We start from the raw sequence: 27,999 nt of genomic DNA on the forward strand, positions 1-27,999 counted from the left end.
AACAGATACTGGCAAGAGCGTATAGATGAGGCGAGGCGCATAAGGCTTCAGAAATTCTCGTAATTCGTAATTATTATTCTTCCGGGTTTGCGGTGTTTACAGATCCCAGCGCGCTCGCGGGGCGTGTGAGGACACTCCTCCTCACCAATCAGTGCACAGGGGAGTGTCTGCTCACGCCCCCAGCCTCACTCGGTACGGCTTGGCTCGCTTCAGCCCCACTCCAAAACCGTGCGAGTTTTAGGGGCTAAGCAGGGCTGAAGCGAGCTGAGTCGTGCTGGTTTTTGGTAGTCGAAACGCGAGCCGTGTCGGGCTGAAGTGAGCTGAAGCGAGCTGAAAAAGGGTAGTGGAAAAGGGCCACTATTGCCAATTGACCTAATGAGTTGGAATTTGGTCCGCCAGCTGGTCCTTTTTTGTACCTTTAACTTTTCCAGCCTCTTATTGCCCCTGTCCCAACTTTTTTGATGTGTTACTGTCATGAAATTTCAAATGAGCCAATATTTGGCATGAAATTTCAAAATGTCTCACTTTCGACATTTGATATGTTGTCTATGTTCTATTGTGAATACAATATCAGTTTTTGAGATTTGTAAATTATTGCATTCTGTTTTTATTTACAATTTGTACTTTGTCCCAACGTTTTTGGAATTGGGGTTGTAAATAGTATTATTTATTTTATAGATTTTATGGGCTGAGTGAGCCAAGGCAAAGTGCATTTCATTGCATTTTTATTGTACATTTTAAATGCATATGACAAACTTGAAACATGGCGAAGCATAGTTAAAAGTTCAGTGTATTGAAGACAAGTGTCAAAGGGAGTATGAGAGCTCACAAAACCAGACATTCCATAGCAGCTCAACCAGGCCATTCATGCCACCCCCGCGGATGAATCGGTCAATCTAATGCAGGCTTCACGGCCCGTCTGTGTTTCTGCGCATCCTAATGAAGCAGTCATCATCGCTAGTGATGGACAGCCAACAACGAGGGCTGTTGTCAACACTGCCAAGTCAAAGACAGTTACAAGACTGGGACTAGCAAAGATCATGTCAAGACTGAGTCATGAGTGGGTCAAGGCCAAGCTAAGATCAAATCAAGGCCAAGACTGAAAACATCAAACCCTTTTCAAAGTCAAGCCTTTAAAACTAGTTGGCATGGTGCCAATGATCAGGCTGGTTTTGACAAGAAGGAATTACAGTGTATTGGAAAAGTATTCATCCCCCTTGGTGTTTGTCATCCTTTGTCGCATTACAAGCTGGAATTAAAATGGATTTTCGGGGGGGGGTTAGCACCATTTGATTTACCCAACATGTCTACAACTTTAGCCCTCTAGGGTCTTAGGGTATTTTCTGGCATTCTAATGATTTTGGCATGCTTTGATTTTGTCGTCAATTTCAACAAATCTAAGCAGTATTTTCAAAGTCATATGACTTTTTTGTATTCAGCACAAGTTCAGCTACAATAATATCCATGTAGTATGTGTGTCATGATTGTACGTAAAAAAAAAAAAAAAAATAAGTGAAGATGTTGTAAAAAGCAATTTTAGTTTAGTTTATTGTAATTTGTCACAGAAAATATATACACAAATTAACATATAATATATAAAACAAAACCATAACAATGGTAAAAGCGTGACCAGAGAGACAAACAGGGCAGAGCCCCAATTGCAACGTATCCCCTAAGCTCAAAAAAGTGTGTATATATATATATATATATATATATATATATATATATATATATATATATATATATATATATATATATATATAAAAAATTCATACAGGAATTAGAATTTGACTTACATAATAAATTAAGAAAAAAAGTATACATTTTTATAACTGTTGGAATGTGTGAAAAAGCATTACCTTGCCCATTGTGATGAACCATTTTGATCACTTGAGGTGATTCTGTTCAGGGTGGCACGGTGGTGTGGGTGGCACGGTGGTGTAAGTAGTTAGCACGGTCGCCTCACAACAAGAAGGTTCTGGGTTTGAGCCCAGCGGCCGGCTGGGGCCTTTCTGTGTGGAGTTTGCATGTTCTCCCCATGTCTGCGTGGGTTTCCTCTGGGTGCTCCAGTTTCCCCCACAGTTCAAAGACATGCAGTTAGGTTAATATGGGACAGCCTTGGGCTGAGGTGCCCTTGAGCGAGGCACCTAACTCCCAGCTGCTCCCCGGGCACTGTTAGCATGGCTGCCCACTGCTCTGGGTGTGTGCGTGTGTGTGTGTGTGTGTGTGTGTGTGCTCATTGCTCATGTGTGTGCTTCAGGTGGGTTAAATGCAGAGAGGAATTTCACAAGCATGTGATGAATAAAGTTGTTGTTCTTCAATCTTAGGAATATATCAAGTACAAAAACTTAAATCTGCTCCATTGATTTGGACAATTAACTGGCCATCAAAAAAAATGATGTCCTACTGTTTTGGAATAAAGGGTTGGCAGTGGGAGGGGCATTCAACGAGAAGGGTAAAAGTTTCCATTCCATTCTATGAGAAGAGTAAAACCCCTCCCACTGCCAACTCTTGATCCCATCAGGTCAACTCTTAATCCCATCAGGTCAAGTCACAATGGGTAAGGCAATGTTTTTTCACACATTCCAACACTGTTCTAAAACTGCTTTTTACAACAGCTTCATTTATCTGGTATTTGACTTTATTTTGGTATTTGACTCTCTATTCAGGGTGTCTTGAAATTAACTCTCGTACTATTTTACTCAGTTCAGAGCCACAAACTACTCTGTAATTTTGCTCCCACTCCAACTTTTACTCTCTAAACTCAAAATAGAGCAAAATTAACTATTTTTGAGGAAAATACTTTTAACTCTGGAAAAATTGCTTAGTCATTTTTCCTGTGCATGCATGACAGCGCACGCATATCAACCGATCTGCTCATAATAAATAGAAAAAATATTTACACTTATTCAAGTTGATCTTCGGCTAGATCGAGTCGAAGTTTAAAAAAATTAAAATAAATAAAATAATAATTAAAAAAGGCACCGCTCATCATCAGTGTCACAGTTCTCAAGACTGAATTGAATCGCTGTCCTGAATCATAAAATGAATGGTTCTGCCTTGCATGTGGTTTTCATGTTAAAAGTGCCAATTTGACTGTTAAAGAATATTAAGTTACTTGTACAATCGCACACTTATTTTGAAGGCCGTATGGCCACAGGAAGTTGTATTACAGGAAATAGGAAGTTGGCCGATTGTTGTGATTGATGCATGGCTGCATCCATATGGGTTTTCTCAGTCAATTCACAGCAATTTCGTGCCTGAATCCCTCAGAAAGCAATGGCTAAGTGTTTGACAATGTGTATATGTTATGCACTTTATATCAATGTGTTTTCAGCACATATTTGTAAGTTTAGTAACTACTTTAGTACGTTTAAGTCAAAGATGACATAGCTGAAAAAGTCACTAGCTACATGTCTGACTTGTGTTTACATTGTTTGTAGCAACATATTCAACTGTTTAATAACAATGTTCAGTACATTAAGAATGACATTTATACGTCTTTTCTAGTTTCACTCTAATGGCCCTTTTCCACTACCCTTTTTCAGCTCACTTCAGCTCGCTTCAGCTCACTTCAGCCCGACACGGCTCGCGTTTCGACTATCCAAAACCAGCACGACTCAGCTCGCTTCAGCCCTGCTTAGCCCCCAAAACTCGCACCGTTTTGGAGTAGGGCTGAAGCGAGCCAAACCGAGCCGAGTGAGGCTAGGGGCGTGAGGAGACACTCCCCTGCACGCTGATTGGTGAGGAGGAGTGTCCTCACATGCCCACACACGCCCCGCGAGCACGCTGGGATCTGTAAACACCGTAAACCCGGAAGAAGGAGAATTACGAATTACGAGAATTATGAAGCCTTATGTGCCTCGCCTCATCTATACGCTCTTGCCAGTATCTGTTGGCGTTGTCGGTGACAACAAGCCACAGCACCAAGACCAGCAACACTAACGACTCCATGTCCTCCATGTTTATTGTTTACTATCCGGGTTGTGAGACTACCGCTTAAAAGCTCACTGATGTCACTGTTTGCGCCGCCAAACGACATCACGTGACGTCCACCCACTTTCGCTAACTCCACCCAATGTGTCCACCCACTTCCAGCCAGCACGGTTCAGCGCGGTTGTAGTCGAAATGCGACTCCAACAGCCCCGCTCGGCTCGACTCAGCCTGACTCAGCACGGCACGGCTCAGCCCGACTCAGCCGCGTTGGTAGTGGAAAAGCGGCATAATTCAATGCAGTCCATCCTGAGTTGTAAGCTGTGAAAGAAGTAATAAAAGGAGCAAGCACGCTCACTTCCTGGCTCTTTGAAAAGGAGTTTGGCTGGCTGTTTATTCCATGTTGACACAAGGAGTATGACACAGAGAGAACAGTACATGAATCATGAATTGAATCGCTGTCCTGAATCATCCGAAGCACATAAAATCTGCAGGTCATCATACAAGTTTTACCTCCAAATAGCCTAAACTATGTCTGACAGATTTTATCCTGTTTACAGTGGGCGTTCCCACCACGAAAGAGACAAATCGTAACCGAAAGAGTGAAAGTGATTATCATGCCATTACCATGTGAATAGTTTTTTTATGAATGCGTAAGTGGGCACTCAGTGCTCCGAATCTGGTGTGAATGAGTAAGGTGACAAGTTTTATGTTTCATCTAATTTAACAACTATAATATTATTTGGCAGTGGGCATGTAGGAAAGTGTGAATTTTGTCAATATGTTTATCATGCTTGTATGATAAAAAACCTCGAAGAGATTTATCTAAAATACATGACCTACTTGTTCTAAACCTGTTGAGCTTTGCTGGCGAATCTCTTGACCCCAAAGGGTGAAAAGGTGAAAATTGTTGTTTTATTGCAATGCAAACAATAATTAAGATGAAAAAACAGAAATCTGGAGTGTGCATAGGTATTCACCGCCCCCCAAAGTCAATACTTTGTAGAGCCACCTTTTGCACAGCTGCAAGTCTCTTGGGGTATGTCTCGATTAGCTTTTTGGGATTTTTGCCCATTCCTTCAACTCCTTCAAGCTAGGTGGGAATGGTGTTCTCGGGGTGTTGGGTTTGCGCCACACATGGCATTTCCCATGATGACCAAAAAGATCAATTTTAGTCTCATTTGACCAGAGAATCTTCTTCCATGTGTTTGGGGAATCTGCCACATGTTGTTAGGCAAACTCCAAATGCATTTTCTTAAGCAAGGATTTCTTTCTGGCCACTCTTCCATAAAGCCCCACTCTGTGGAGTGTACAGCTTAAAAGTGGTCCTATGGACAGATACTCCCATCTCCGCTGTGGATCTTTGCAGCTCCTTCAGTTTTGTGCTTGGTGCCTTTGTTGCATCTCTGATAAATGCCCTCCTTGTGAGTTTTGGTGGGCAGCCTTCTCTTGTCAGGTCTGTAGTGGTGACATTCTTTCCATTTTGCTATAATGGATTTAAATGGTGCTCCGTAGGATATTCAAAGTTCGGGATTTTTTTTATAACCCAACCCTGATCCATACTTCTTCACATCTTTGCCTCTGACATGTTTGGAGTGCTTCTTGGATCTCATGTTGCTTGCTTAGTAGTATTGCAGAGTTGGGGTTCTTCCAGAACAGGCTGATTTATACAGACATCATGTGACAGATCATGTGACACTTTGATTGCACACAGGTGGATCTTAAAATCAACTAATTATGTGAATTATGAAGTCAATTGGTTGGACCAGCTCTTATTTAGGGGTTTCATACGAAAGGGGAGGAATACCTATGCACACTCCAGATTTCTGTTTTTTCATCTTAATTATTGTTTGTGTTACAATAAAACAACAATTTGCACCTTTAAAGTGGTACGCATGTTGTGTAAATCAAATGATGCTAACCTTCCAAAATTCCATTTTAATTCCATCTTGTAATACAACAAAACAGGACAAACACCAAGGGGGATGACTACTTTTGCAAGACACTACTTCTCATCAAACTCTGTCAAGACGAAGACTAAATTTACTGAGACCAATTCCCAAATACAAGTTTGTCAATACAGAAAACATCTTGAGACCAGACTCACGTCCTACAGGCATATTTATGGAACCACGATATGACAAAAATATTACATTGTGATACTTGGAGATATTTCAGTATTATACTATACGGTATGTTTCACAATATACAGGCATTAAGTAAAATGGTGGTGTTGCACATTTTAAAAAAAAATCTGAAAAATAGAGATTAATCAGACTTTTATTTAATGTCCTAAAAATAATTACCTCTGAAGTTAAGGTAAAAAAGAAATCTACAGAAAAACTGAAGATTTTACAGCTTCTAATAAGACTCTCATTTTTATTAAAAATACTGACAATATCAGTATTGTGATATAATTTATCAAGATATCAATATTGTCATATTGACTGGGGAGGGTTGTACCAGGAAAGGCATCTGGTGTAAAAATGCGAAATCAAATATGCGGATCATGATGATCCGCTGTGGCAACCTCTAACAGGAGCAGCCAGAAGAAGAAGATATTGTCCAGGGTTAGTGTAATCTATTTTTTGCATTTGTAACACTACTGTGTTTGGTTGATAGTTGTGTTGTGCATTTGCATAGAAGATTATGTCCTTTTGTTAAAATGTGGAACTTGTATTTGTTAAAATGTGGTTGCATAAGCCAGATCGATTGCATAGCACAGATTCACATTTTTTAATAAACTAAGTTAATTAAAAATAGACAAAATGTATGTAATTATTAAAATACCCACTTAAATTACTCATTTATAAGAGTATTCAGGCTTTTTGTTGCTCACTGAGCTCAGAAATTGCATCCCATTTCTACCAATCATTCTTCAAGATATTTCTACAACTTAAAACTCGCCTGTGGTATGTAAATTATATCATACCAGGTTTATATACATCAGGGTTATAACACACACACACACACACTATCTATCTATCTATCTATCTATCTATCTATCTATCTATCTATCTATCTATCTATCTATCTATCTATCTATACTACCATTCAAAAGTTTGGGGTCACCCAGACAATTTTGTGTTTTCCATGAAAAGTCACACTTATTTACCACCATAAGTTGTAAAATGAATAGAAAATATAGTCAAGACATTTTTCTGGCCATTTTGAGCATTTAATCGACCCTACAAATGTGATGCTCCAGAAACTCAATCTGCTCAAAGGAAGGTCAGTTTTATAGCTTCTCTAAAGAGCTAAACTGTTTTCAGCTGTGCTAACATGATTGTACAAGGGTTTTCTAATCATCCATTAGCCTTCTGAGGCAATGAGCAAACACATTGTACCATTAGAACACTGGAGTGATAGTTGCTGGAAATGGGCCCCTATACACCTATGTAGATATTGCACCAAAAACCAGACATTTGCAGCTAGAATAGTCATTTACCACATTAGCAATGTATAGAGTGTATTTCTGATTAAAGTGATCTTCATTGAAAGGAACAGTGCTTTTCTTTCAAAAATAAGGAAATTTCAGTGACCCCAAACTTTTGAACGGTAGTGTATCTATCTATCATTCTATCTATCTATCTATCTATCTATAAAAAATATATATATATAAAAAAAATATATATATATAAAAAAAAAAATAAAAAAAAAAAAAAAAATATATATATATATATATATATAAAAAATATATATATATATATATATATATATATATATATATATATATATATATATAAAAAAAAAAATTATATATATATATATATATATATATATATATAAAAAAAAATTATATATATATATATATATATATATATATATATATATATATATATATATATAAAGTGCTGTCAAAAATGTCACGTTATTAACGCGTTAACTTGACTCAATTTTAACGGCGATAATTTTTTTATCGCGAGATTAACGCTCTGTGACATGATGTAGGTTTTTAACTGCCAGGAACTTGGAACAGAGACTTTGCTTAGAAAACCGATAGCAGCTAGACTGTAATGCCGCGCCCCGCACAGCCAGAGTCCTCTGCCCCCCCCCCAAAGAACCAGCGCGGGCAGGGCGCGCTAGTAGAGATGGGATTTATGGCTCTTTGATGGGATCCGCATCTTTGTGATCTGTTCTTTGAAAAAAGCCGTTCAAAAGACTGGCTAATTTGGCTCTTTTTAAATATTTATTCAGTTTTAAGAAGACAGCGTCTAAAGAAGCCAGATCCCTCTGAACTGTAAACTCAATGCTATCCCAGAAATCCTTCCTGTAATATGCAAATTTGGCTGCCTCTGATTGGATAGCGCGACGCATCAACAGGCAGAAAGTGTAAAAGTACAAAATGTGTTAAGTGAACTGAAACAGTAAAGATCAGATTCAATGCAATGTTTATCAACGAACAACTTAAAGTTAATATAATAGTGTACTTTATATTATAATCAAGCATGTCAAGCCTACCGTCACTGTGTAACCTGTCTGATTAGAGTTGTAGACTAACTCAAGCAGTAGATCACTTCACTCATGGTTCTCTTGCTAGCCCCGCCCTTCGGGACGAAGAGCCACGGTGCTCGGCTTAGGTTTCACTTTGCAGTGGCTGTGTCAAGACGTGTAATAAAAAAATTACAATAAAAATTTTGCAATATTACTTTGCAATAAAAAAAAAAAAACATTGGTAAAAAACAAGCCCGTTCACTTTTTTATGCTGATAAGAGAATTGCAATGGTTTTTCATGTGACAAAAATGTGCGATTAAATTGCGATTAATCGCGAGTTAACTATGACAGTCGCGACATTAATCGCGATTAAATATTTTAATCGCTTGACAGCACTAATATATATCCAACTAGACCAAAACATCAGTGTAGTGACACCAGTCATAACGGCCGTGGGTTCTAAGGCAGTGCCTGAAAGCTCAAGGGTTCTACATGCTCAGAGATGCATTTCCTGGCACTTGCAGGCCTCCCTGAAAGTCACTCTTTTTTGCTAATATTAATGAGATTTTTTTTTTTTTACTCAAAAAGTTGCTGTGATTATGTCTTCAATCAAAACAATTAATATTCAGCTATATTGGTGACATATTTATAGAATAAAACAACCAGTTGATGTTCACCAAGTGTCAGCTTCATTTTCAGGTTAAATCATTCAGTTACAGTACATGACTATCCAGATCTAACTCAGGGACTAACACGTTATGTGCATGGCGTGTAAGCGCCTCTTAACACGGATGGAACTTTACTGCAAACACAACATAAGGAAGAAGGTAAAGTGGACTAGCATGATCAGTGACAATTGTGTCGGTAATATTGTGGGTGCAGCAGTAAGGAAACCTTGCATATTGGCCCGATACACTGAAAAGGCCTAGTTAGAACCCTGATTATAGTTAGAACCCAGACACCCACTTTAAAACATTATAAACTGTGATTTTAATAGTCATTACAGTAAAAGCACACTGAATGAGAATTCACCATCTGGAATCTTTTATCATAAATATTGTGCCCATTCATTTTCACAGGGGAGTTGCAAAAAATACCAGGGACTGTGAGCAGGTAGGACTTTTGCAACATGGCATTTTCTCTGCCATGTTGCAAAAGTCCTACCTGCTCACAGTCCCACAGTTGACCCGATTTCAACTTAAATTACAAGTAGCAGTCATGTAATGCTGACCCATCATGACTGTCTGGCCACAAATGATGGTCCACAAAACATAGTACCTCTCATACATCCCTCCTAAAATCTCCTGCACAAAGAGTTATTTATTCAGGTTCTCTGTTATCCAGGACTTGTTTAGGAATTTGCACAATTGTAAGGATAAAAATAAATGTTATCTGGCAGATGTTTATCCACACCGTTGTTTCCCATTGTGAGTTGGGCTGAACTGTCATAGTAAATAAGTAAAATAACATGGCTGTTATTTTAACTGTTTAACTTGCCCACATATGTAGCTAGATAATGGAAATAACATGTATATGGAATAGAATACTATGGAGTATCTTTACTGTCATTTTACAGTGAAATTGATTTGCAACTTCCTGACTAGATGCTATGTGTTTGAAATCCGCACTTTCAGGTTCATTTCTAAACCTCTCTGCAGATAGACACATACAAGCTACATGTACAGTGTGCATGTACCGTTAGTCCTTTTAATATATGAAAACATACATTACACATTTATTACTTGCTTATTAAACCATGATGCCATATACAAAAGCTTATTCCCCAGAAAGCTTATTGCCTGTGATTGTATAAATAAGAAGTCATCAAGACCTAGCTTGATCTTACACATGCAAATGTAATTAAGACCTGACAGTAAATCGTTTTGGACCATAACACTGGTGCTGCCCAAATAATTCTAATGATACAGACCAAAGGTAAATTTATAATCCTTCCACATCTGTTCACAAGTGTTCTCCTATAGCTGCCCTTGATTATCCTTGTAACTGGCTTGACTATTCAATTCAAATTGCAATATCCTTCTAATTATGGACTATTATTTTTTCCACACATGACTAAAGCTATGCACATCCAAAGGGCCCTTGCAGGTTTTTTTGTCCATATAAAGCACAGATCTAACTACATGCAAACAGGTGAGGTGAAGAGGAAGATAAATAAGAAAGTATTGATTTATTAGAATTGTGTCAGCCAACCTCATTACTCATCTCATAGCTCTTTGACAACTATACATTAGAAGAACACATTTACATGCCAAGACCCTTGTTAACAAGGTCAAAGAAATTCAGACAGCAGTGTATTCATTTCAGAATATATTTGTTAAGTGTGTATTTCTCTTACCAAATGGTGCTATAACTGGACAGGTGATGCTGTAGGCCACAATGACTGTGAAGACACACAGAGTCCATCCATACATTGCCCCATATTCAAATGCGTATGCCTGATTCTTCACAGAATAAACAGAGATGATGTGCGTCACCAAAGGTAGAGTATATAATACAGTAAACACTTTATGCAATAAACACTATACAGTGCGACATGAGGACCACCACTGAAGCTCACGGTAGATGGAGAATGTCTCAATCTCGTTTTATTTTAATATAGAAGGATATAATCTGTTTTTGTCCTTACTAGGACAACATTGGAGTTTAATTATAAGGTCATTATAATGCTTTATTTTTAACGTCTTATGCAAAGCATGCATGACCTATTCTGATTAAATGAATACAACAGAGAGATAGTTTCAGTTATTTTACAAAATTATTAAGAAAAGTTGTATATCATAAGTCAGGGTCACACACTTACCTGTTTAACATATTTCCTCTCTGCAGCAGAACGTGCAAGAGCCATGCGCACAGCGTAGAGCAGTAAACTCGGCAATCTGAGCAACTCCATCCCAGAACCTACAAATGCTGCAGTGATCACATAATTCACAAAGAACGCACCCTGATTTGGCAAAAACACACACCTGTGGCAAAGATGAAGAATCCTCAATTATTATTATGCGTCAGACTTTAGTAGTGCAACACAAGAATACATCAATAAAATAATATGAAGGTGAGGTCACATAAAGGTGACATGATGTAACTATCAGAGAGCTTAACTTACTCAAACTTCAGCTTCTGATTTGAGTGAGAATCAAAGAGCCATCGGAAAAACAGATCTAAACTGAGTGGAAAGGAACAATATGCAATTATTTAATAATATTGTTAATAAATAAATAAATAAATAAATGGCGGCACGGTGGTGTAGTGGTTAGCGCTGTCGCCTCACAGAAAGAAGGTCTGGGTTCGAGCCCCGTGGCCGGCGAGGGCCTTTCTGTGTGGAGTTTGCATGTTCTCCCCGTGGGTTTCCTCCGGGTGATCCGGTTTCCCCCACAGTCCAAAGACATGCAGGTTAGGTTAACTGGTGACTCTAAATTGACTGTAGGTGTGAATGTGAGTGTGAATGGTTGTCTGTGTCTACGTGTCAGCCCTGTGATGACCTGGCGACTTGTACAGGGTGTACCCCGCCTTTCGCCCGTAGTCAGCTGGGATAGGCTCCAGCTTGCCTGTGACCCTGTAGAACAGGATAAAGTGGATAGAGATAATGAGATGAGATGAGATAAATAAATAAAATGAACGAACAAAAACTGTCAAACCAAAGGTTCACTGGAATGTAAAATGCTATAATGTAATGCAAAATAATGCAATAAAGTAGAATAAAGTGTAAAAATAAAATAATCATTGCCCTTTAATAGAGGAGAATAGAATAGAATGCACAATTCAGCCACTGAGGTGCACAAGCCAGTGTATTCTTGGTGCCGTTCCCAAGCCCGGATAAATGGGGAGGGTTGCATCAGGAAGGGCATCCGGTGTAAAACTCATGCCAAGTCAACTATGTGGATGATGAAGAGGACTTTCATACCGGACTGATCGAGGCCCGGGTTAACAACGACCACCACTGCAACTGCTTCCCAGCAGGGTACCAATGCAAACTATGCTACTGGAGGGAAAAGGAGGAGAAAGAGAGGTGGAAGGCGAATTCAGAAGACATATGAGAATCGAAAATGCAGGAGTGGAATTGAAAGTTGGAACTTTAAATGTTGGCACTTTGACTGGTAACGAAAGAGAACTGGCTGATATGATGGAGAGGAGAAAGATTGACATCCTGTGTGTACAAGAAACAAAGTGGAAGGGAAGCAAGGCCAGGAATATCAGAGGTGGTTTCAAGCTTTTCTATCATGGTGTGGATGGGAGGAGAAATGGTTCTGGCGTAATCCTGAATCAAGAGTATGTTAAGAGTGTATTGGAGGTAAACAGAGTGAGTGACAGAGTGAGGAGTGTGAAGCTGGAAATCGAAGGGGTGATGATGAACATTGTCAGCGCATATGCCCTTCAAGTGGGGTGCAAGATGGAAGAGACAGAAAAATTCTGGAGCGAGTTGGATGAAGTGGTTGAAAGTATACCAAAAAAAGGAAAGAGTGGTGATTGGAGTAGACTTAAATGAGCATGTTGGAGAAGGGAACATGGGTGATGAGGAGGTGATGGGTAGGTATGGAGTGAAGCAGAGAAGGGCAGATGGTGGTGTATTTCGGAAAAAGGATGGAAATGGCTGTGGTGAATACATACTTTAAGAAGAAAGAAGAGCACAGAGTAACGTATAAGAGTGAAGGAACATGTTCTCAGGTGGACTATATTTTATGTCGGAGATGCAATCTGAAGGCGATCGGAGACTTGGTGACCCCTAACGGGAACAGCCAAAAGAAGAAGAGAATAGAATGCGCATTGTAATTTAATAGCATGGAATAGAATCAAATGGCAATTACGGAAAATAATACAACAGTCAATTATTATAATGTAATTGAGTAGAATAGAATTCACATTGTAATGTAACAGCAGAGAGTAGAACCAAATACTCATAATAGATTAGAATAGAATATTTCCTGGTCATGTGACCTGACAATAGAGTGCTTCGAGGTCAGCGCGAACCCAGCGGCAGCCATATTGAAAGTCAAAGGTCGCTGTGTCAGTGAATTGTTGTTGTTCAGCGAAGCAAAAAGGGGTGACAATGCCGAATACGTGTGTCACTGTTGGCTGTAGTAGCCGGGGAGAAAAGGGTGGCAAAAGCTTCCACAGACTCCCTAAAGTCGTGACTAACCAGGGAATTGCAGCACAGGAGAAAAGCGAACGGAGGAGACGACAGTGGCTGGCTGCCATTAACCGATCAAATTTAGGACAACTTGACTGTATCCGGATTTGTTCTGATCACTTTGTGACAGGTAGGTTAAATTGTCTTGAATTTCATAGTTACTAAAATAAATGTGATACAAACTATTATCTTTTCTATGTACTTTCAGCAATGATTAATGGATATATTTGTCACATTAGGTAGCTTATGTCTACTGCAGTGCATTGTTGCATCAAATGGCATTTAAGATCTAGGCCTAGTAATGTTTATGTACACATGCTTTAGTTCACAAAATGGACTTGGGTGAAACACTAGATAGTTCACAAGATCGATGTATGTCACATGCAGCAACAAGCTGGGGTCAGCTTTCCATTCCTTCTCACTAACAGTGTATGGATCTACAGTACATTCCCAATGAAACGTACCTTCTCAGCATAACGCTCCCGTGCCTGCTTATCCAAACTTTCACAGTAGTGCTCCATCACTTCAGATGTCTAAATTCTTAAAAAATCCAAGCTTCTAAGCCCTCTAACGCGGAAACGAATTGGTGAATGTGTACTCTATGATGTGTACTCTATGAGCGCTCTGGAGCGAGTGGCTTCCAAGATGGCCGAGCAGACCGCAGTGTTACTATTTTTAGCATCATCTCGGAGCACTCTATTATGTTTCATAGCAGAAAGAAAGGTCCCCATTTCACAAATAAATAGTAAAACATAGGTTTTCTGGTACTGCTTATTAGAAAAATTAGAGAAATTAGTTGCTGCCATATGGCAACATCATGCAGTATCAGGTTAATGAACAGAATAATTTATCGAGAATACATTAGAAAAGAATGCCAAATGCAAAGTAATCGAATAGAACTGGTTACAGTAATAAAATACTGTAGAATAGGACTGGTTATTGTAATACTGGCTATTGTGTGCTGATTGTAATTTAATGACCAAAATAATGTATGGAGAATAGAATCGAACAAAATATTAACTGCAAACTAAAGTAATAGAATAGGTTATTGTAACGTAATGGAATAGAATAGGACTGGTTATTGTAATAGAAATAGAAGATAAAGGCTAACCTGGTGAGCCCCAGTGATGGCAGGATAAGCACCATAAAGAGCAGGAAGATGTAGAGCTTGTACATCATGCTCATATTCTCACTTGACCTACGCACAAAGACTTCAAATTAATTTCTGTATGTCCGAGGGTGTGTGTGTGTGTGTGTGTGTGTGTGTGTGTGTACCTGGTCCAGTGGCCCTCCAGCAGTGTAGAATAGTAGACTACGGTGGGCAACAGTGCAGAGAAGAACCACAGGAGCAGAGTTGGGAAGAACTGACTGATAATAGCACTCTGGTGAATCAGATATACAACAGGAAATATAAGTAACAGAAGACACCATGCAAGTCAACAGTACGTGCTGTTACTACCCAGCATTCAATGTAATACTATTGTCAGAAAGGCATTTGTGCAGATGTGAGCTACAGTGCAACTGTGCAGTCACACACATTTAGGTAGGCGATGGGTTTTGTGACATTGAACTTGTCAATGGTAGTGATGACTATCGACGGAGTGGTGAGGAAGAAGAGTAGGATGAAGAGTAAAATGTTCAACAGTAGATATCGAGACCACCACACCCAGCTCTGCATCGATAGGTTCTCCCTGAGACAAAAAATAACATTACATATAAGCCATAAAAAGAAAAAAAAAAAACTCAAGTACAACAGTGTATAAGAAAGGCAGTTAATAATTATTATACCAATAGATGTTATCTGGATGGGGTGCATAGCTCACTCTCCACTTTTTTACTTTCAGCTGTTCACTAGTGGATGAAGGCTGAGACTCCGTATGACAGCCACATGTTATTTCCCTCGTTCTTGCCATTTCCTGAGACCCAGTTCCACATTCAAGAGCATTGAAATCTTTAAGAATGCTGAGAGAATGGGAAAGAAAGAACAAGAGGAGACAGCACACATTGTAATCATAAATTCCTTCTCTGAGATTTCATGGCTCATAAATATTTTAATACACTTATAAATGCAGACTGCGGTCAGAATAATTGTTCAAAAAAAATGTAAGGCTTTTGATTTCAGTGTGGTTAAAAAAAAAAAAAATGCATTCTCTCTGATCTTTTCTCCTTCATCCTGTTTCATTCTTGAGTCTACCCTTGTGCAAAAATAATACATTTCTCTCAACCATATTTACACACTAAATTTTTACAGCACCAGTGAATTCATCACCAATTCAAAAATCTTGAAATGACTGGTCTGTCAGAGGAGAAAACATTACATTTGGAAAGGAATTAAACAGTCTTATGCATTGCTTGGTTTTCAAAATGACAATTTTGGTATGTTTAGAAAATAAAAATACAGGATTTCGAGAATAAATTTGTAATATTTCAAGGAAAAAAGTCCTAACATATTAATGAAAAAAGTCATAATATCTAAAAATTACAAGAATAAATGATTTTTCAAGAATAAACTTGGAATATTTTTAAACAAAGTTGTAATATCTGGCATCATGAGGAAAAAACCCCTCAATATTTAAAGAAAAAAAATGTTACTCAATATTAAGAGGAAAACGTCACAACATTCAAGAATAAAGTCAAAATGGTAACAGAGCAATGTGTTAAAATGAGGGATACAGTACTGGTTTTATAATTAAAGGAAACCTTAATCATCTGATGCATCAGCACTGCATTATTAGTAGTATTAGAAGTTTGAAACAATTGTGCAATAAATTGTGTTTATTTAGAAGAAAGTACCACAAGAACATGGAGGATGGTTACAAGGATTCCCACGGCATCAATGTAGCATCTGTGGTATAACATCTCTAACTCTAATGCACTTAATACAGTAAATGAGCATGCAATGCTTTATGGCATATGGACTCGCCATAAGGTTTAAATTGATCATCCACATGCCATAATGCATTGGGGACTCAATGCCGAATGCACCAGTGTTCCATTCCTTCAAATCCATTGATTGTTTTGATTCTCATTGGCTCCTTTGCAACTATACACCCTCTCAAATGGCTTGCAGATGTAGCTGATCATGGCCTGCAATTTCCTGTTCAACTAAAGAAACAATAACTTCAACAAACCCACAATGTTCCTGATTTTAATACAAACAGTGCCCTGATAAGTATAATGATTTTATTATTACTGATACATATCTATTTTTTAAATAGTGGCCCTCAGACACCTCCATATATTCATTATTGAAGCACATTGAACAGAAATTCAACTCAAATTCAAGCAACTTTTACTTGAGCCTTAGTTTTCTCGGTAAACACTTAAACACAGTAAACACTTAATTTGCTTAATAAACACTGTTAAACGAATGCTTACTAAGCTGCCATGGATTCAGTCTGGAGTGTGACGAAAGCCATTCCCAGTGAACGCTGCACGCTACTATCTTTATGCTTTGTCAATTCTTCTTCAAGTTGAGCCACCTGAGAACTGTAGTATTCTATAGCATCAACCTGTACACGCACGCACACACACCAACACGCATGCATGTTATTTTGAGTCACAGCTTATAAGATAACAGATAATCCCTCTTAAATCTCCAACCCTAAATGTGAACATTAGTGCTTTCAGTGGTGCCATATATTATAGATAAGGTTTGTATTGCACACCTACAGAATTCCACGACATTACAAAAAAAAAAACATTATGTATATAGAATTTTAAGCAGCAGCCTTTCACTGGATTTTGGCTTGGCACCTCACATTTGGTCTAGAGAAGTTACAATTTCATAAAAGTTTAGTCCATGTTACCCTTTCACACCCTTGGCATGTGCAGCAGGTGCAGAGATGCCCACAAGGCCGGGGGTTGATGACTTCCTGTTGCCCTTGGGATTCAAGGACCTTGCGGTAATACAGCAAGTTTTTCTCCGCTCGCTTCCTATATGAGATAAAACGATAAAAACCTAAAAAAAAAAAAAAACTCAACCCAAACTCACCTGAAAAAAAAGTTTTTGTTGTTCGATACAATACGAACACTGTACCAGTTTATCTGGCTAATAATGTTAGACTGTAATACAAAGCATAACCATTCCAGCACATTACTGAATTGAGGCCAGGATATTATATTAATTGTTTTTTCTAAGTGACAGTTACTCTTGTGAAAGGTCACTGGGATGAGGATCTGATAAAATACTTCCTCTGTGCTTGTGTAACAAATAACAGCAAATTACAGCAAAATAGCTTGAATAGCTTTTGTTTTGAACCAAAACAATGATGCCTAACTCAAAGTATTGCATAAAAAAATTAAATAAAAACTAAAAAAAAAAAAAGATATTCTAGAGTTTTCCGTACTTTTCATTCATCAGGTAGATCAGGTTAGCCACATCGTAGCATAAACGAACATCCTTCACCTCGCAGGATGGGTATGCCTCTCTGCATATACAACGGATCAAAAGGGGGAAAGGAAGCACATTATATCACAGCAGATTTTTAAAAAGATTAAGATGTTTTAAATAAATAAATAAATAAATAAATAACCACCACATCAGATTTCTTGCCTTTTAGAGAAAAAAAAAAAAAAAAGGCCAGCAGGACAAATTGTTAAACATGCATTTGGTGCTATACTGTGCTGTGTAAATACTACTACTACTACTACTACTACTACAACTAATAATAATAATAATAATAATAATAATCTCAACAGGTGAAGCATTTCGAAGTTTTAATAAGCCTCATAGTATTTATTGCCATTATTTGAAATGACTGGTGAAAAACTAAATTAAACTCCCTTGGGATGAAAAAATATTTCCTGGCAGATGCTGGAAAGTTTTTGTCCTTACGTAAAATGAATCCTTAAACTGTCTTCACTAGCAGTGGGAGGGATGCAGCATACAAACAGTGTTGTTCTAGCCTGGGTGAAACAGAAAAATGCAAAACTTAACTAAATCCATCTCTCTCTCTCTGTGTGTGTGTGTGTGTGTGTACACACTCACTGTCTCTCTTCTGGTTCCTTTCATTTGTGAGGTGTGATGTCTCAGCAGTGCCACCGTGAGGATGAGATACAGAACTGCAAATACTGTGTGCAACCAAAGCAGATTATCCCTAAAAAGCAATAACACAGAAACTTCAGTTGTCACTAAACCAATATATATGAATATAACTATTCTATTAAAGTCAAGCCATTACATTTCTCTTGGTGATCCAAACACAAATTTAAAATAGCACATTACACATAGCTTTCAAAAGACATGATTTCCAGAGACACTTGACTACCAGACAATTAAATTTGTATATTTACATAAGATAGATGGGTTTTTATACAGCACTTATTTACTTTTTTTTTTAATAACATGGGATTATTTACTTACACATTTTGCAAAAAAAATATTCATGACACTTTCATATAAAACTAGTTACAACAGTTTGATTAGTCCACTAGCTTGTTGGACAGTTGACAGTTTCTGTCACGTAAGGGCAATAGACGGATGTAAGTGCAAGTGTTTTTATTGAAACACACTAGCAAACAGATCCAAAACAAAGGCAGAGTCGAAAAACAGGCAGTGGCCGAGCGAGGCACAGACAGGACACCAAAGGGAATACAATACTCACAGTCCAAAAACACAAACAGGGTCAAAACCAGAAAAGTTGACACAAAATAAAAAGCTTTCACAACATCTTTGTATTACTGAGAGTCCTTATATGTATGCGCTGCGATTGTGCTCTAATCAAGAACAGGTGCAGGCGAATTAGTCCTAACGGCGTGCGTGCACTTTGCAGTCTAGCTGTGCTCTGAGCTCCAAAGTGCATGTGACAGATATAACCAGACAGCTGTTTGACATATCAAGTTTGATATCCAATGGAAACTATATAGTAATGATGTAAAGTGAAAGCACTGGTTCACTGCTGTCCACCAGGCACCCAGCAGCGTCACACCACAATAAATGTCGTGGTGTTGTTTCTGGATCATGGCATGCAGTGTCAAAGAAAGGAATCTCATTATTGGCATCACTGTCACAAGACAATGCAGCAACTTATTGACCTGAAGTACACGACACTACACAATTCAATGGTTCATATGCTATAATATTATTATTCTCGGTGGCACGGTGGTGTAGTGGTTAGCGCTGTCGCCTCACAGCAAGAAGGTCCTGGGTTCGAGCCCCGGGGCCGGCGAGGGCCTTTCTGTGTGGAGTTTGCATGTTCTCCCCGTGTCCGCGTGGGTTTCCTCCGGGTGCTCCGGTTTCCCCCACAGTCCAAAGACATGCAGGTTAGGTTAACTGGTGACTCTAAATTGACCATAGGTGTGAATGTGAGTGTGAATGGTTGTCTGTGTCTATGTGTCAGCCCTGTGATGACCTGGCGACTTGTCCAGGGTGTACCCCGCCTTTCGCCCATAGTCAGCTGGGATAGGCTCCAGCTTGCCTGCGACCCTGTAGAAGGATAAAGCGGCTAGAGATAATGAGATGAGATGAGATTATTATTCTCTTCAGGCTGATATTGTGCCCTTGCAAATATTTTTCTCATACACTCATCAGGAGCTTGGCTTTTAGGCAGTGCCTAAAAATCTATATTAATACTTGTCTGAATAAGTTAAAATGTAGAGGGATTAATTTCCAAGTAAAATAGTATTCATCAGAAAATAATTAACAAGGTCATCATTGTGTTTGATGTTTGATTGCATTTCATTCACCGACATCACAAAATAGCATGTATTGTTCTTGATGATGCACTGTCTGGAGGTTGAGGACTTTAAAGTTAAATCTTAACTTCAATATATGCAATTCATGCTCTTATGACCTTTTCTCTTTAAAAGTAGCTCTCAGGGCAGTGCATTTGGGGTCTATGAGCTGTTGCATGATCTGGCAGGTATTTAGGCAGGTGACTTCTAACAGCATCATCAATGAATAAAGGCAGTTTGCAGTTACAGCCATATTTGCTGAGCCTCGACACCGCATTCAACTAAAGGTTGTAACTAATAATTTCTTACTTCCGACTTGGAAGAATGGAAGAAAAAAAAAAATGCCCCCTCAACTTGGAATTCCTCCTCGGGAACATCTCGACTCTGAGTTCAAAATGGCTGCTCATAGTATGAACAGTGAACAAAGTAGAATTTCTTACCCTTAAATGAGTTATACTGTACATCAGGGGAACTGTCAGGGTCTTCTATATCTTCAGAGAAGGCCCAAACATATCAGCATTTCAAGTGCTATGTTTAATTTTTCTCATTCTATGTCTTTCATAATTTCATGATAATTATTATCTTCTAATTCTCGTCTCATTTTCTATTTAATTTGCTTCAGAAAGGAAAGGATTACAGTCCTGAAAACATTAGTGTTATCTAATGAGATTTTTGTGTTTGTTTGTTGTCTCTAGGCTGAGAAGAGTTTAGAGCTGGCTCACTCATTGGTTAGGACTTCATTGTTGGGACAGAAGGCCATGGCAGTGCATGTTTATGTAGGAAGTGACAGATGAGATTTTGATTTGTAATGGGAGGGACCAAAAATGCATCACCCTTGGCTTTGTGGAAGGCCAACGTGAGTTTAACCGCGAGTCGGAGAGCAAGTAGCACAGGCTAATGACCGAGAAACTAAGATTTTTGTCTTCAGATTCTTCTTCCACGCACATGTAGCAATGTCATAATTTCATATAAATAAAGTTTTAGGGTTTTTTTTGTAAACTTCCCCATATCCCTCTATTGTGTTCATTTGTTGGGTTCCGTTAATGGTTCCACTACTGTTTTTGATGGGGCATTAATTAGTGTAACACATCTGTGGACATTATTGTGCTTGACAAGACTGGAAAGGGCTAAGCTGGCTTCATGAGTCCTACATGGACAATATTCATTAATACAGTATATTTTTTATTTTCCCCAAGACGTTTATTTTTTGATGCAAGAATGTTTTGACACCTATCCGCTGTTTGTATTGGATCAAATATGTAAATTAGCGTCATAAAAGTCCGTGTGAAAAGTTGAGTGTTTATCTGAGTAGCCATTTGGTAGAATGCTAACTGGTGTATTATGTTGTAGGGATGCCAGAATTCTTTCCCCTGTCTCTGTGTTGATAGCCCTGTCATTCACTGTTTTCCAGGTATGTTTGCCTGATAGGGGTGTAACGATTCATCCACTACATCGATGAATCGATTTATTTTCCTACGATCCAATTGCAACGATCTGTGCTCGACAAGTTGGCCTTCCGGACGACATACATCGATCTAATATCGTTTTAACCACATCAGACTTTATACTGATGTGGTATTTTTAGCACTTTTAATGATGAAGGCGTTAAACGTTACCCGATTCAGTCTGCCTGTCTGTGAGGTCATCGTCACGCGCCAGCAGCAGCACAAATCAAACATAGCATGATGGCGGATAGCAGAGGAGAAGCCGGCGAGCGGGAAATTTTTCTATGTTAAAAAAACAACAGGTAAACCTACTGTTATTAATTCAACCAAAAAAAATTGGTTGCACTTTATTTTTGATATATATATATATATATATATATTTGATAATATTGTAATATTTTTGTGTTGGAAAAACAAAAGCAGAAGTTTTAGAAGTTTTTTTTTTTTCAACCTAAAGTGTTGGTTGCACTTAATTCAAATAAAACATCAATGCATTTACCACTAATTGTTGTTTACTTGTTTGTTTATATCCATAATGATACCTGATTCCCTTACAAGAAACAGGAATCTAGAAAACATCACCTGCACTGTACAGTATCCAGGTATTTATTTCAGTCACACTGGTTTAATTTTTGGCTAAAAAGTTACTGAATTGATTTCAAGTCACTGAATCGTTTCGGATCGTATCATTCTAAATGAACCAAAATCGTCCTTGAATCGTATCGGCAACCATGAATCGTGATTCAAATCGAATCGTTGTTAAAACGAATCGTTACACCCCTATTGCCTGACTATGCTAAGAAAACTCTTAAGATCTGTCTTAAGATTTTATTCATTATTGTATGGTTTATTTCATTTATTGTACATTGTAAACTACACTATACAATGAATAAGTGTACGACTATTATAGTCCATTTTATCTCACACAGTGTAATGTAGCCAGCCTGCTACACAGGATGTAATTTTTCTTCTCCCTCTTTCTTTCTATCAATCAATCAAATCAATCATGCTTGGGATGTCTGGAAATTCCAGAATTCTTTCCCGTCTCCATGTGTTGATAGCCCGGTCATTCATTGTTTTCCAGAATAAATGCTGACAGATCAACTCTTCACCTCCTCTGCATCATCTATTAGCCACACAGTGACTTTTAGTTAGTATTAGAGTAACTGACTGGTTATAGTCGGTTACACACACTCGCCCCAGTATTTTTTACTCATACTTAAGTATGCATGGATTAAAGTTTTCCGTCGTTACGACGAATTTCCGTCAACTGGGAGCGCTAAAGGTCAATAATGAGAGTGACGCAGATCCAAGGAAAAAAAGGGGGGGGGGGGGGGTAGGCCCATAGGTCTGACACCGATGTGATTTAGAACTTCACCAAGCTGCTGTGATTGCCTGTTGTTGAACCCTTTCTTGTGCTATGTTTGAGTATATGTAAAGGAATAAGTTGTTGCGCTAGATAGGCCTAAATAAATAAATACAGCCTACGCTACTGTCTAGTCCCGGGGAGGCTCGGTGTAGGCAGCGAGCCGCGGTGCTTGGCTTGAGTTTCATTTCTATCGGCGGCTCCAGCCCGACTTTGCACGCTCGTAACTTGGCCAGGGGAGGTCCCAGCCTCTCCAAACTTGGCAGCCAGTGACCTCTGCCCTCTCCCCAACGAACCAGCGCTGCCAGGGCGGGCCAGCCCCGCGCCTCAGGACGCGATTCACCCCGAGGCGAGCCGCGGTGCTCCACATCAGTTTCCTTTTAACGGGGGCTCCACTGATGAAACAATCTGGCTGTCCTACTACTAGGCAACTACTTGCCTACTACTAATACAAGGCCTATTGTAATAATAATAATAATAATAATAATAATAATAATATTTGCCTATTGAAAGGCGATCAGGTGAAAAATCTAAACAGCCCTGTTGAAGCCGCAGCAAGATCTATGCTATTAAGCCTTTTCTAGGTTAAACAGACTTCGGCAGACAATGTTCTGGAAAGGCTGTGTTTTTCTTTGGTTTGATTAGCCTACGATTTAACCTTTAAACATTATGGTTTCAGCAGTTCGCTTAAGCATTGGAGGCTGCAGAGTCGGGCTGCAAGATTTCCCGACACTTGTTTAAGATGCCAAACTTCATAGTAAGGAGAAAATAATTCCACAGTATTTAGTGCCTCGTCAGTCTCAAAAATTAATAGTGAAGGACCAACGCAAATTAAGTGCCCAAAAAAAAAAAAAAAAAAAAAAAAAACACATCTCATAGGCCTATATTTTACATTTTCAAAAAAAGTCCGGAATTGGATGTCGGTCAGTGGAGTGTAATGAAGTGTCTTTCACTAAGCACAAAAGGTCGGAAAACAGTGGAGAAAACAGCTATTGCTTAAATAGGCTACTAATATTTTACATTAGCAATTTAATGTATGTGACAAATTCATTGATTAAATAGATAAAGAAGCGAATACTTCAAAGCTCAAAATTCAGGAAAGTGGCTCCGGTGCCACAAGTGCACAAGAACAGTTATTTGAAAGTTAACCTAATGAATTTGTGCGTGTGCGTGTGATTTCATGAAGAACCGGGACAATTGGCATTCGGTGAAAGATTCACACCTATACTCATTCACGCGCGCCCTCTCGTCCATTGTTGCTTCGTTTTCCTGATTTACACGAGTGTCTGAAGATGGAGTTTTCAGAAATCTCCACTCTGCCCAGAGTTTGCAAAAGTAGCTATTTTCAGTGACTGAAACCTCCGTATAGGTGTGAATGAGAGGTGCAACCGAATAAATAAATATGCGTCTTTTTTATCCGGCTACATGTAGGCTATCACTGCGCAAAGCCTCCAATGTTGAAATGGTAGTGATATTTGTTAAAATAATAGTAGGCTAATTTCCACATTAATTGGCAAAATGGCCCAAGGGATGTGATGGGGGGATGGCCGTTTTATAAGGGGGATGATTTGAGATTTTTATTTCAGAAGGGGGATGCCTCCCCCCACATCCCCCCTCAACTCGAGTACTGCGTATAAGGCCATATTTCACCAGACATAGGCCCTTCGATTTCCATCACTAGAGCACGTCAAATTACTTTCGGTTTTGCCAGCATGGACGCACTTCTTTTAAATGAAGGCACAGATGTGTCAGACATCGACAAAACGGTAAAGAATAAGTGGAGATGGGCTTGGCGAAATGAAATGGGCGATAATGGCAAGCTCCTGCTGCTGTGCCAAGGAAAAAGAAACAAAAACAGGCATCAGGTGTTGCCAAACTAGATGCCTTTGGCTTCACTGCAAACAAGCAGAAAAAGTGAACTTTCACTCTACTTTTCTTGTTTCCTGGCTTTATTTCAACAGATTTTCTTATTTTTCTTTCTGTTCCACCCTTTTGAAAGCATGGTTCAAGTTCGACTGCACTTTTCTCTTAACCACTGCTGTGCATTACTAAAGTATTGTTGAAATAAATTTTCACTTTGTGCTGAAAACTTGATGTTTCATCATGAATAGCCAGTAATGACAATGGTCAAGTCTTGCCTTAGCTTTAGTCATTGTTAAAATTATGTAAATGTACTATAAGTAGGGGCCGAGGGGATAATGGACAACACGGCGTTTAAAATTTGACGCATCGCTGACGTGGTAGGGGCCAACGACATGGAGCTTTTTTTTTCAGTCAGATGATTTTTTTTTTGCTTTAATCCATGAGTATGCATTTCCCTGTGTAATTTACTTAGTTACTTTTAAAATCAACACCAACAGCTACACACAATGGAGCTACCTGGCAGCCTGCTGCTAATCCCTTGCAAAATCCTTTGCCCGGTTGCTGTTTTGGTGTGTCTGGCAAAGTTTTGGCTGAGCTGAAGTCCCAGCTCAAATAGTAACAGTTCGCCAGTGTTGTACATATATACAAGTGTTTGCTTTAGATCAATCAACGTACAGACCCATTAGCTTGTTATAACTGGCTATACACTATGGATAGTTTTCACATGACATCACAAAGCTAGCGATTCCCCAGGGTCCGCCATTACTCGGGTCAAGTGGTGTGGTTCGGTTCACTGAGCAAGCTTTGTTAATGTGTAGAATGTTAAGGCCTTAAAATTAAACTAATCCAAAGTTAAAGCAAACAAATACTGTGTATACAAAGGAGGATTAACAGAAAAACTATCAGCCCTCCCAACACAGTAGAGTCTGCTCAGACCATTTCATTAGTAGTATGTATTTTAAATAAACAACTAAACTGCAAAATACATTATCCTATCTATAATATTGTGTAAACAGTGCCTGCCTGGTCAATGTTTTCATTATAATCTAGATCTAATAATGCTCGATAATGTTGTAATGGAATGTTGAGTGTTTACTCATGCAGAGGGACTTATGTCAAATAATTTATTATCTCTGTTGAATCACACAAAGACTGTTCATTTTTGCGTATAAAGACTAACTAGACTGGGGGAATGACAATGATACAAATGTTATATGACATTAGTTGTAGAGTATTTATGTGGTTAGATGCATATTTTATACGTTAGACACAATCATACCTACATGGTAAAACATTTACCAGATGTACATAATAGGCCTGCGTGGTTAGCTTTACATTATACATACACTGGCTGCAATCAGCATGCACTTTTCACTTGCTACCAGATGCTGAAGATCCTGTACCCAACCACATACAAAATAATTACACGACTCAAGAGATTTGTAAGCCTTGAGATCGTCAAAATAGTTCATGATGTCAGGATATTAAATGGATGGCAGGCCTGCGCAGGGCTCGACATTAACGGTAGCCCGACTGTTCGGGACGACCAAATGATTGGTCCAGACAAGTCAAATCCGCATCTGCCTGTCTGATGGGACAAGCTGAATATTTGTTGAAAATCACTATTTTTATAGTAATTATTCAAGAGTTACATCAATAAAGCTCCAACAAAACTCATTCAATCACCTTGATCTGGCCGTGTTATTATGAAATTCTGGGGAAGCCAAGTACAGCAGGTGCGAGTGTAAAAATAACCACGTTGTAATATCTAGTTATAAATTATTAGACTCTGAGTTCATCGAAATTGGAGAAATGGCAATCAAATGCCTCAATAAAATAACTGACTGTGGTGAATCTTCATTTCATTCAGACATTCACTGTATTTTTCTTTTGTATGGTTCACATTAACCATCACAAATGTTGTAAAATATTTCGGGGGAATTTTACGACAGTGCTGAACTCACTTATGGTTTGTTTTCATTCACAATGTGATTGTCTTCCTTATCATGTCCAGCTTGTTTTCTTTTGGTTTCATTTCTTTAAATTAATTTATACTTCATGTTTTACTGGATTAATCAGGATTTAATTTTATTTCCTCCAAAAGCTCTGAACTTGGGTGATTCTAACTCTTAAAACTGCAGATCAGGGAATGGGTTAGAACAATACACACACACCATAATGGGGCTTTGGACAGTTTTTGTTCATGGTTATAGTTGAAGTTTGAGTTTTATTGAAAAATTGTGTCATTAAAGCACAGTGATTATCATAACTATACCTGCTTTTTGATAACCTTTGTTGACCACTTTCTGTTCACTGAACTAGTAAATACATAATAAAATGGTGATGGTCCGGACAACTGAAAAATCTTGCTGCTTGTCCAGCAGGACAAGTGGATTAAAAAGTTAATGTCAAGCCCTGCTGCGTAGTCACTCGAAAAAGCAGCTTTATCCACTTTGTATGGGTCGATTCCTCCAATTGGTTTCCTCCAATTTTGATTTATATAGTTCCCTAAAAATGTTATCCAAAGTGTGCATTTACTTTACTTTTCCTTGGCTGGTTTTGTGGTCATTGTTATGCATCTATGAAAAAAAAAATCAAATTTTATTTGGCAATGTAGCTACCGATAATGAAAATCCTCTTGTTGGCTTGACCATAAAGATGGTGGCACTTAAGCTTTTTTCTGAAATTCCATGATACAGTACATGTGAAAACCATCCATAGCTGGTTGCTACCAAAAGACAAACATGGAGGCATACATGTTTTTTCCCCATTTTGGCATAACTTAAATACACAGAGGTCCAAAATGAAGTAATTTGGAGTTCCTGGCTTCCTGCTTTCAAGGTCAAATGAAGTATTAATTTGTTCCAGTTTTGGGTGATGAGCTAAACAAGCTGCAGCAGATTATGGAATAGTTCTGCTATTTGTAAGTAACTTATAAATGGTTTAAGTATTTATGTTGGGCCTTCACATATCTTTTTTTTTTTTTTAATCTTTAACGAATCATATTTAATGTTGTTCATTTAGGGATGTATTCAGAGTTGAGATATGTGCATATAAAGAGAATTTAATACCAATTTAATAATTGCACACATATTCAGATCACAGACACAGCTACAGAATTAAGTGCTACTCAGAA

At 38.5% G+C, this 27,999-nt stretch overlaps 1 protein-coding gene across 7 annotated transcripts in view; it reads right to left on the reverse strand.

The window, feature by feature from the left end:
* tmem63a (transmembrane protein 63A) overlaps positions 1–27,999 on the reverse strand; it is a 178,794-nt gene that overhangs the window by 26,998 nt on the left and 123,797 nt on the right. For all 7 annotated transcript variants that reach the window (XM_060902816.1, XM_060902817.1, XM_060902818.1 and 4 more), the window contains 12 exons: positions 18,505–18,613; positions 18,352–18,422; positions 17,864–17,944; positions 17,324–17,450; positions 16,893–17,026; positions 15,303–15,476; positions 15,052–15,205; positions 14,790–14,896; positions 14,626–14,712; positions 11,493–11,552; positions 11,190–11,352; positions 10,725–10,830 (listed from right to left, as the gene is read on the reverse strand). In XM_060902816.1, the coding sequence (XP_060758799.1) occupies positions 10,725–10,830; positions 11,190–11,352; positions 11,493–11,552; positions 14,626–14,712; positions 14,790–14,896; positions 15,052–15,205; positions 15,303–15,476; positions 16,893–17,026; positions 17,324–17,450; positions 17,864–17,944; positions 18,352–18,422; positions 18,505–18,613 (1,373 nt within the window). The remainder of the gene's footprint in view (positions 1–10,724; positions 10,831–11,189; positions 11,353–11,492; positions 11,553–14,625; positions 14,713–14,789; positions 14,897–15,051; positions 15,206–15,302; positions 15,477–16,892; positions 17,027–17,323; positions 17,451–17,863; positions 17,945–18,351; positions 18,423–18,504; positions 18,614–27,999) is intronic.

This window comes from Neoarius graeffei, chromosome 21 (genome assembly GCF_027579695.1).
Source record: "Neoarius graeffei isolate fNeoGra1 chromosome 21, fNeoGra1.pri, whole genome shotgun sequence".
Classification (NCBI taxonomy): domain Eukaryota; kingdom Metazoa; phylum Chordata; class Actinopteri; order Siluriformes; family Ariidae; genus Neoarius; species Neoarius graeffei.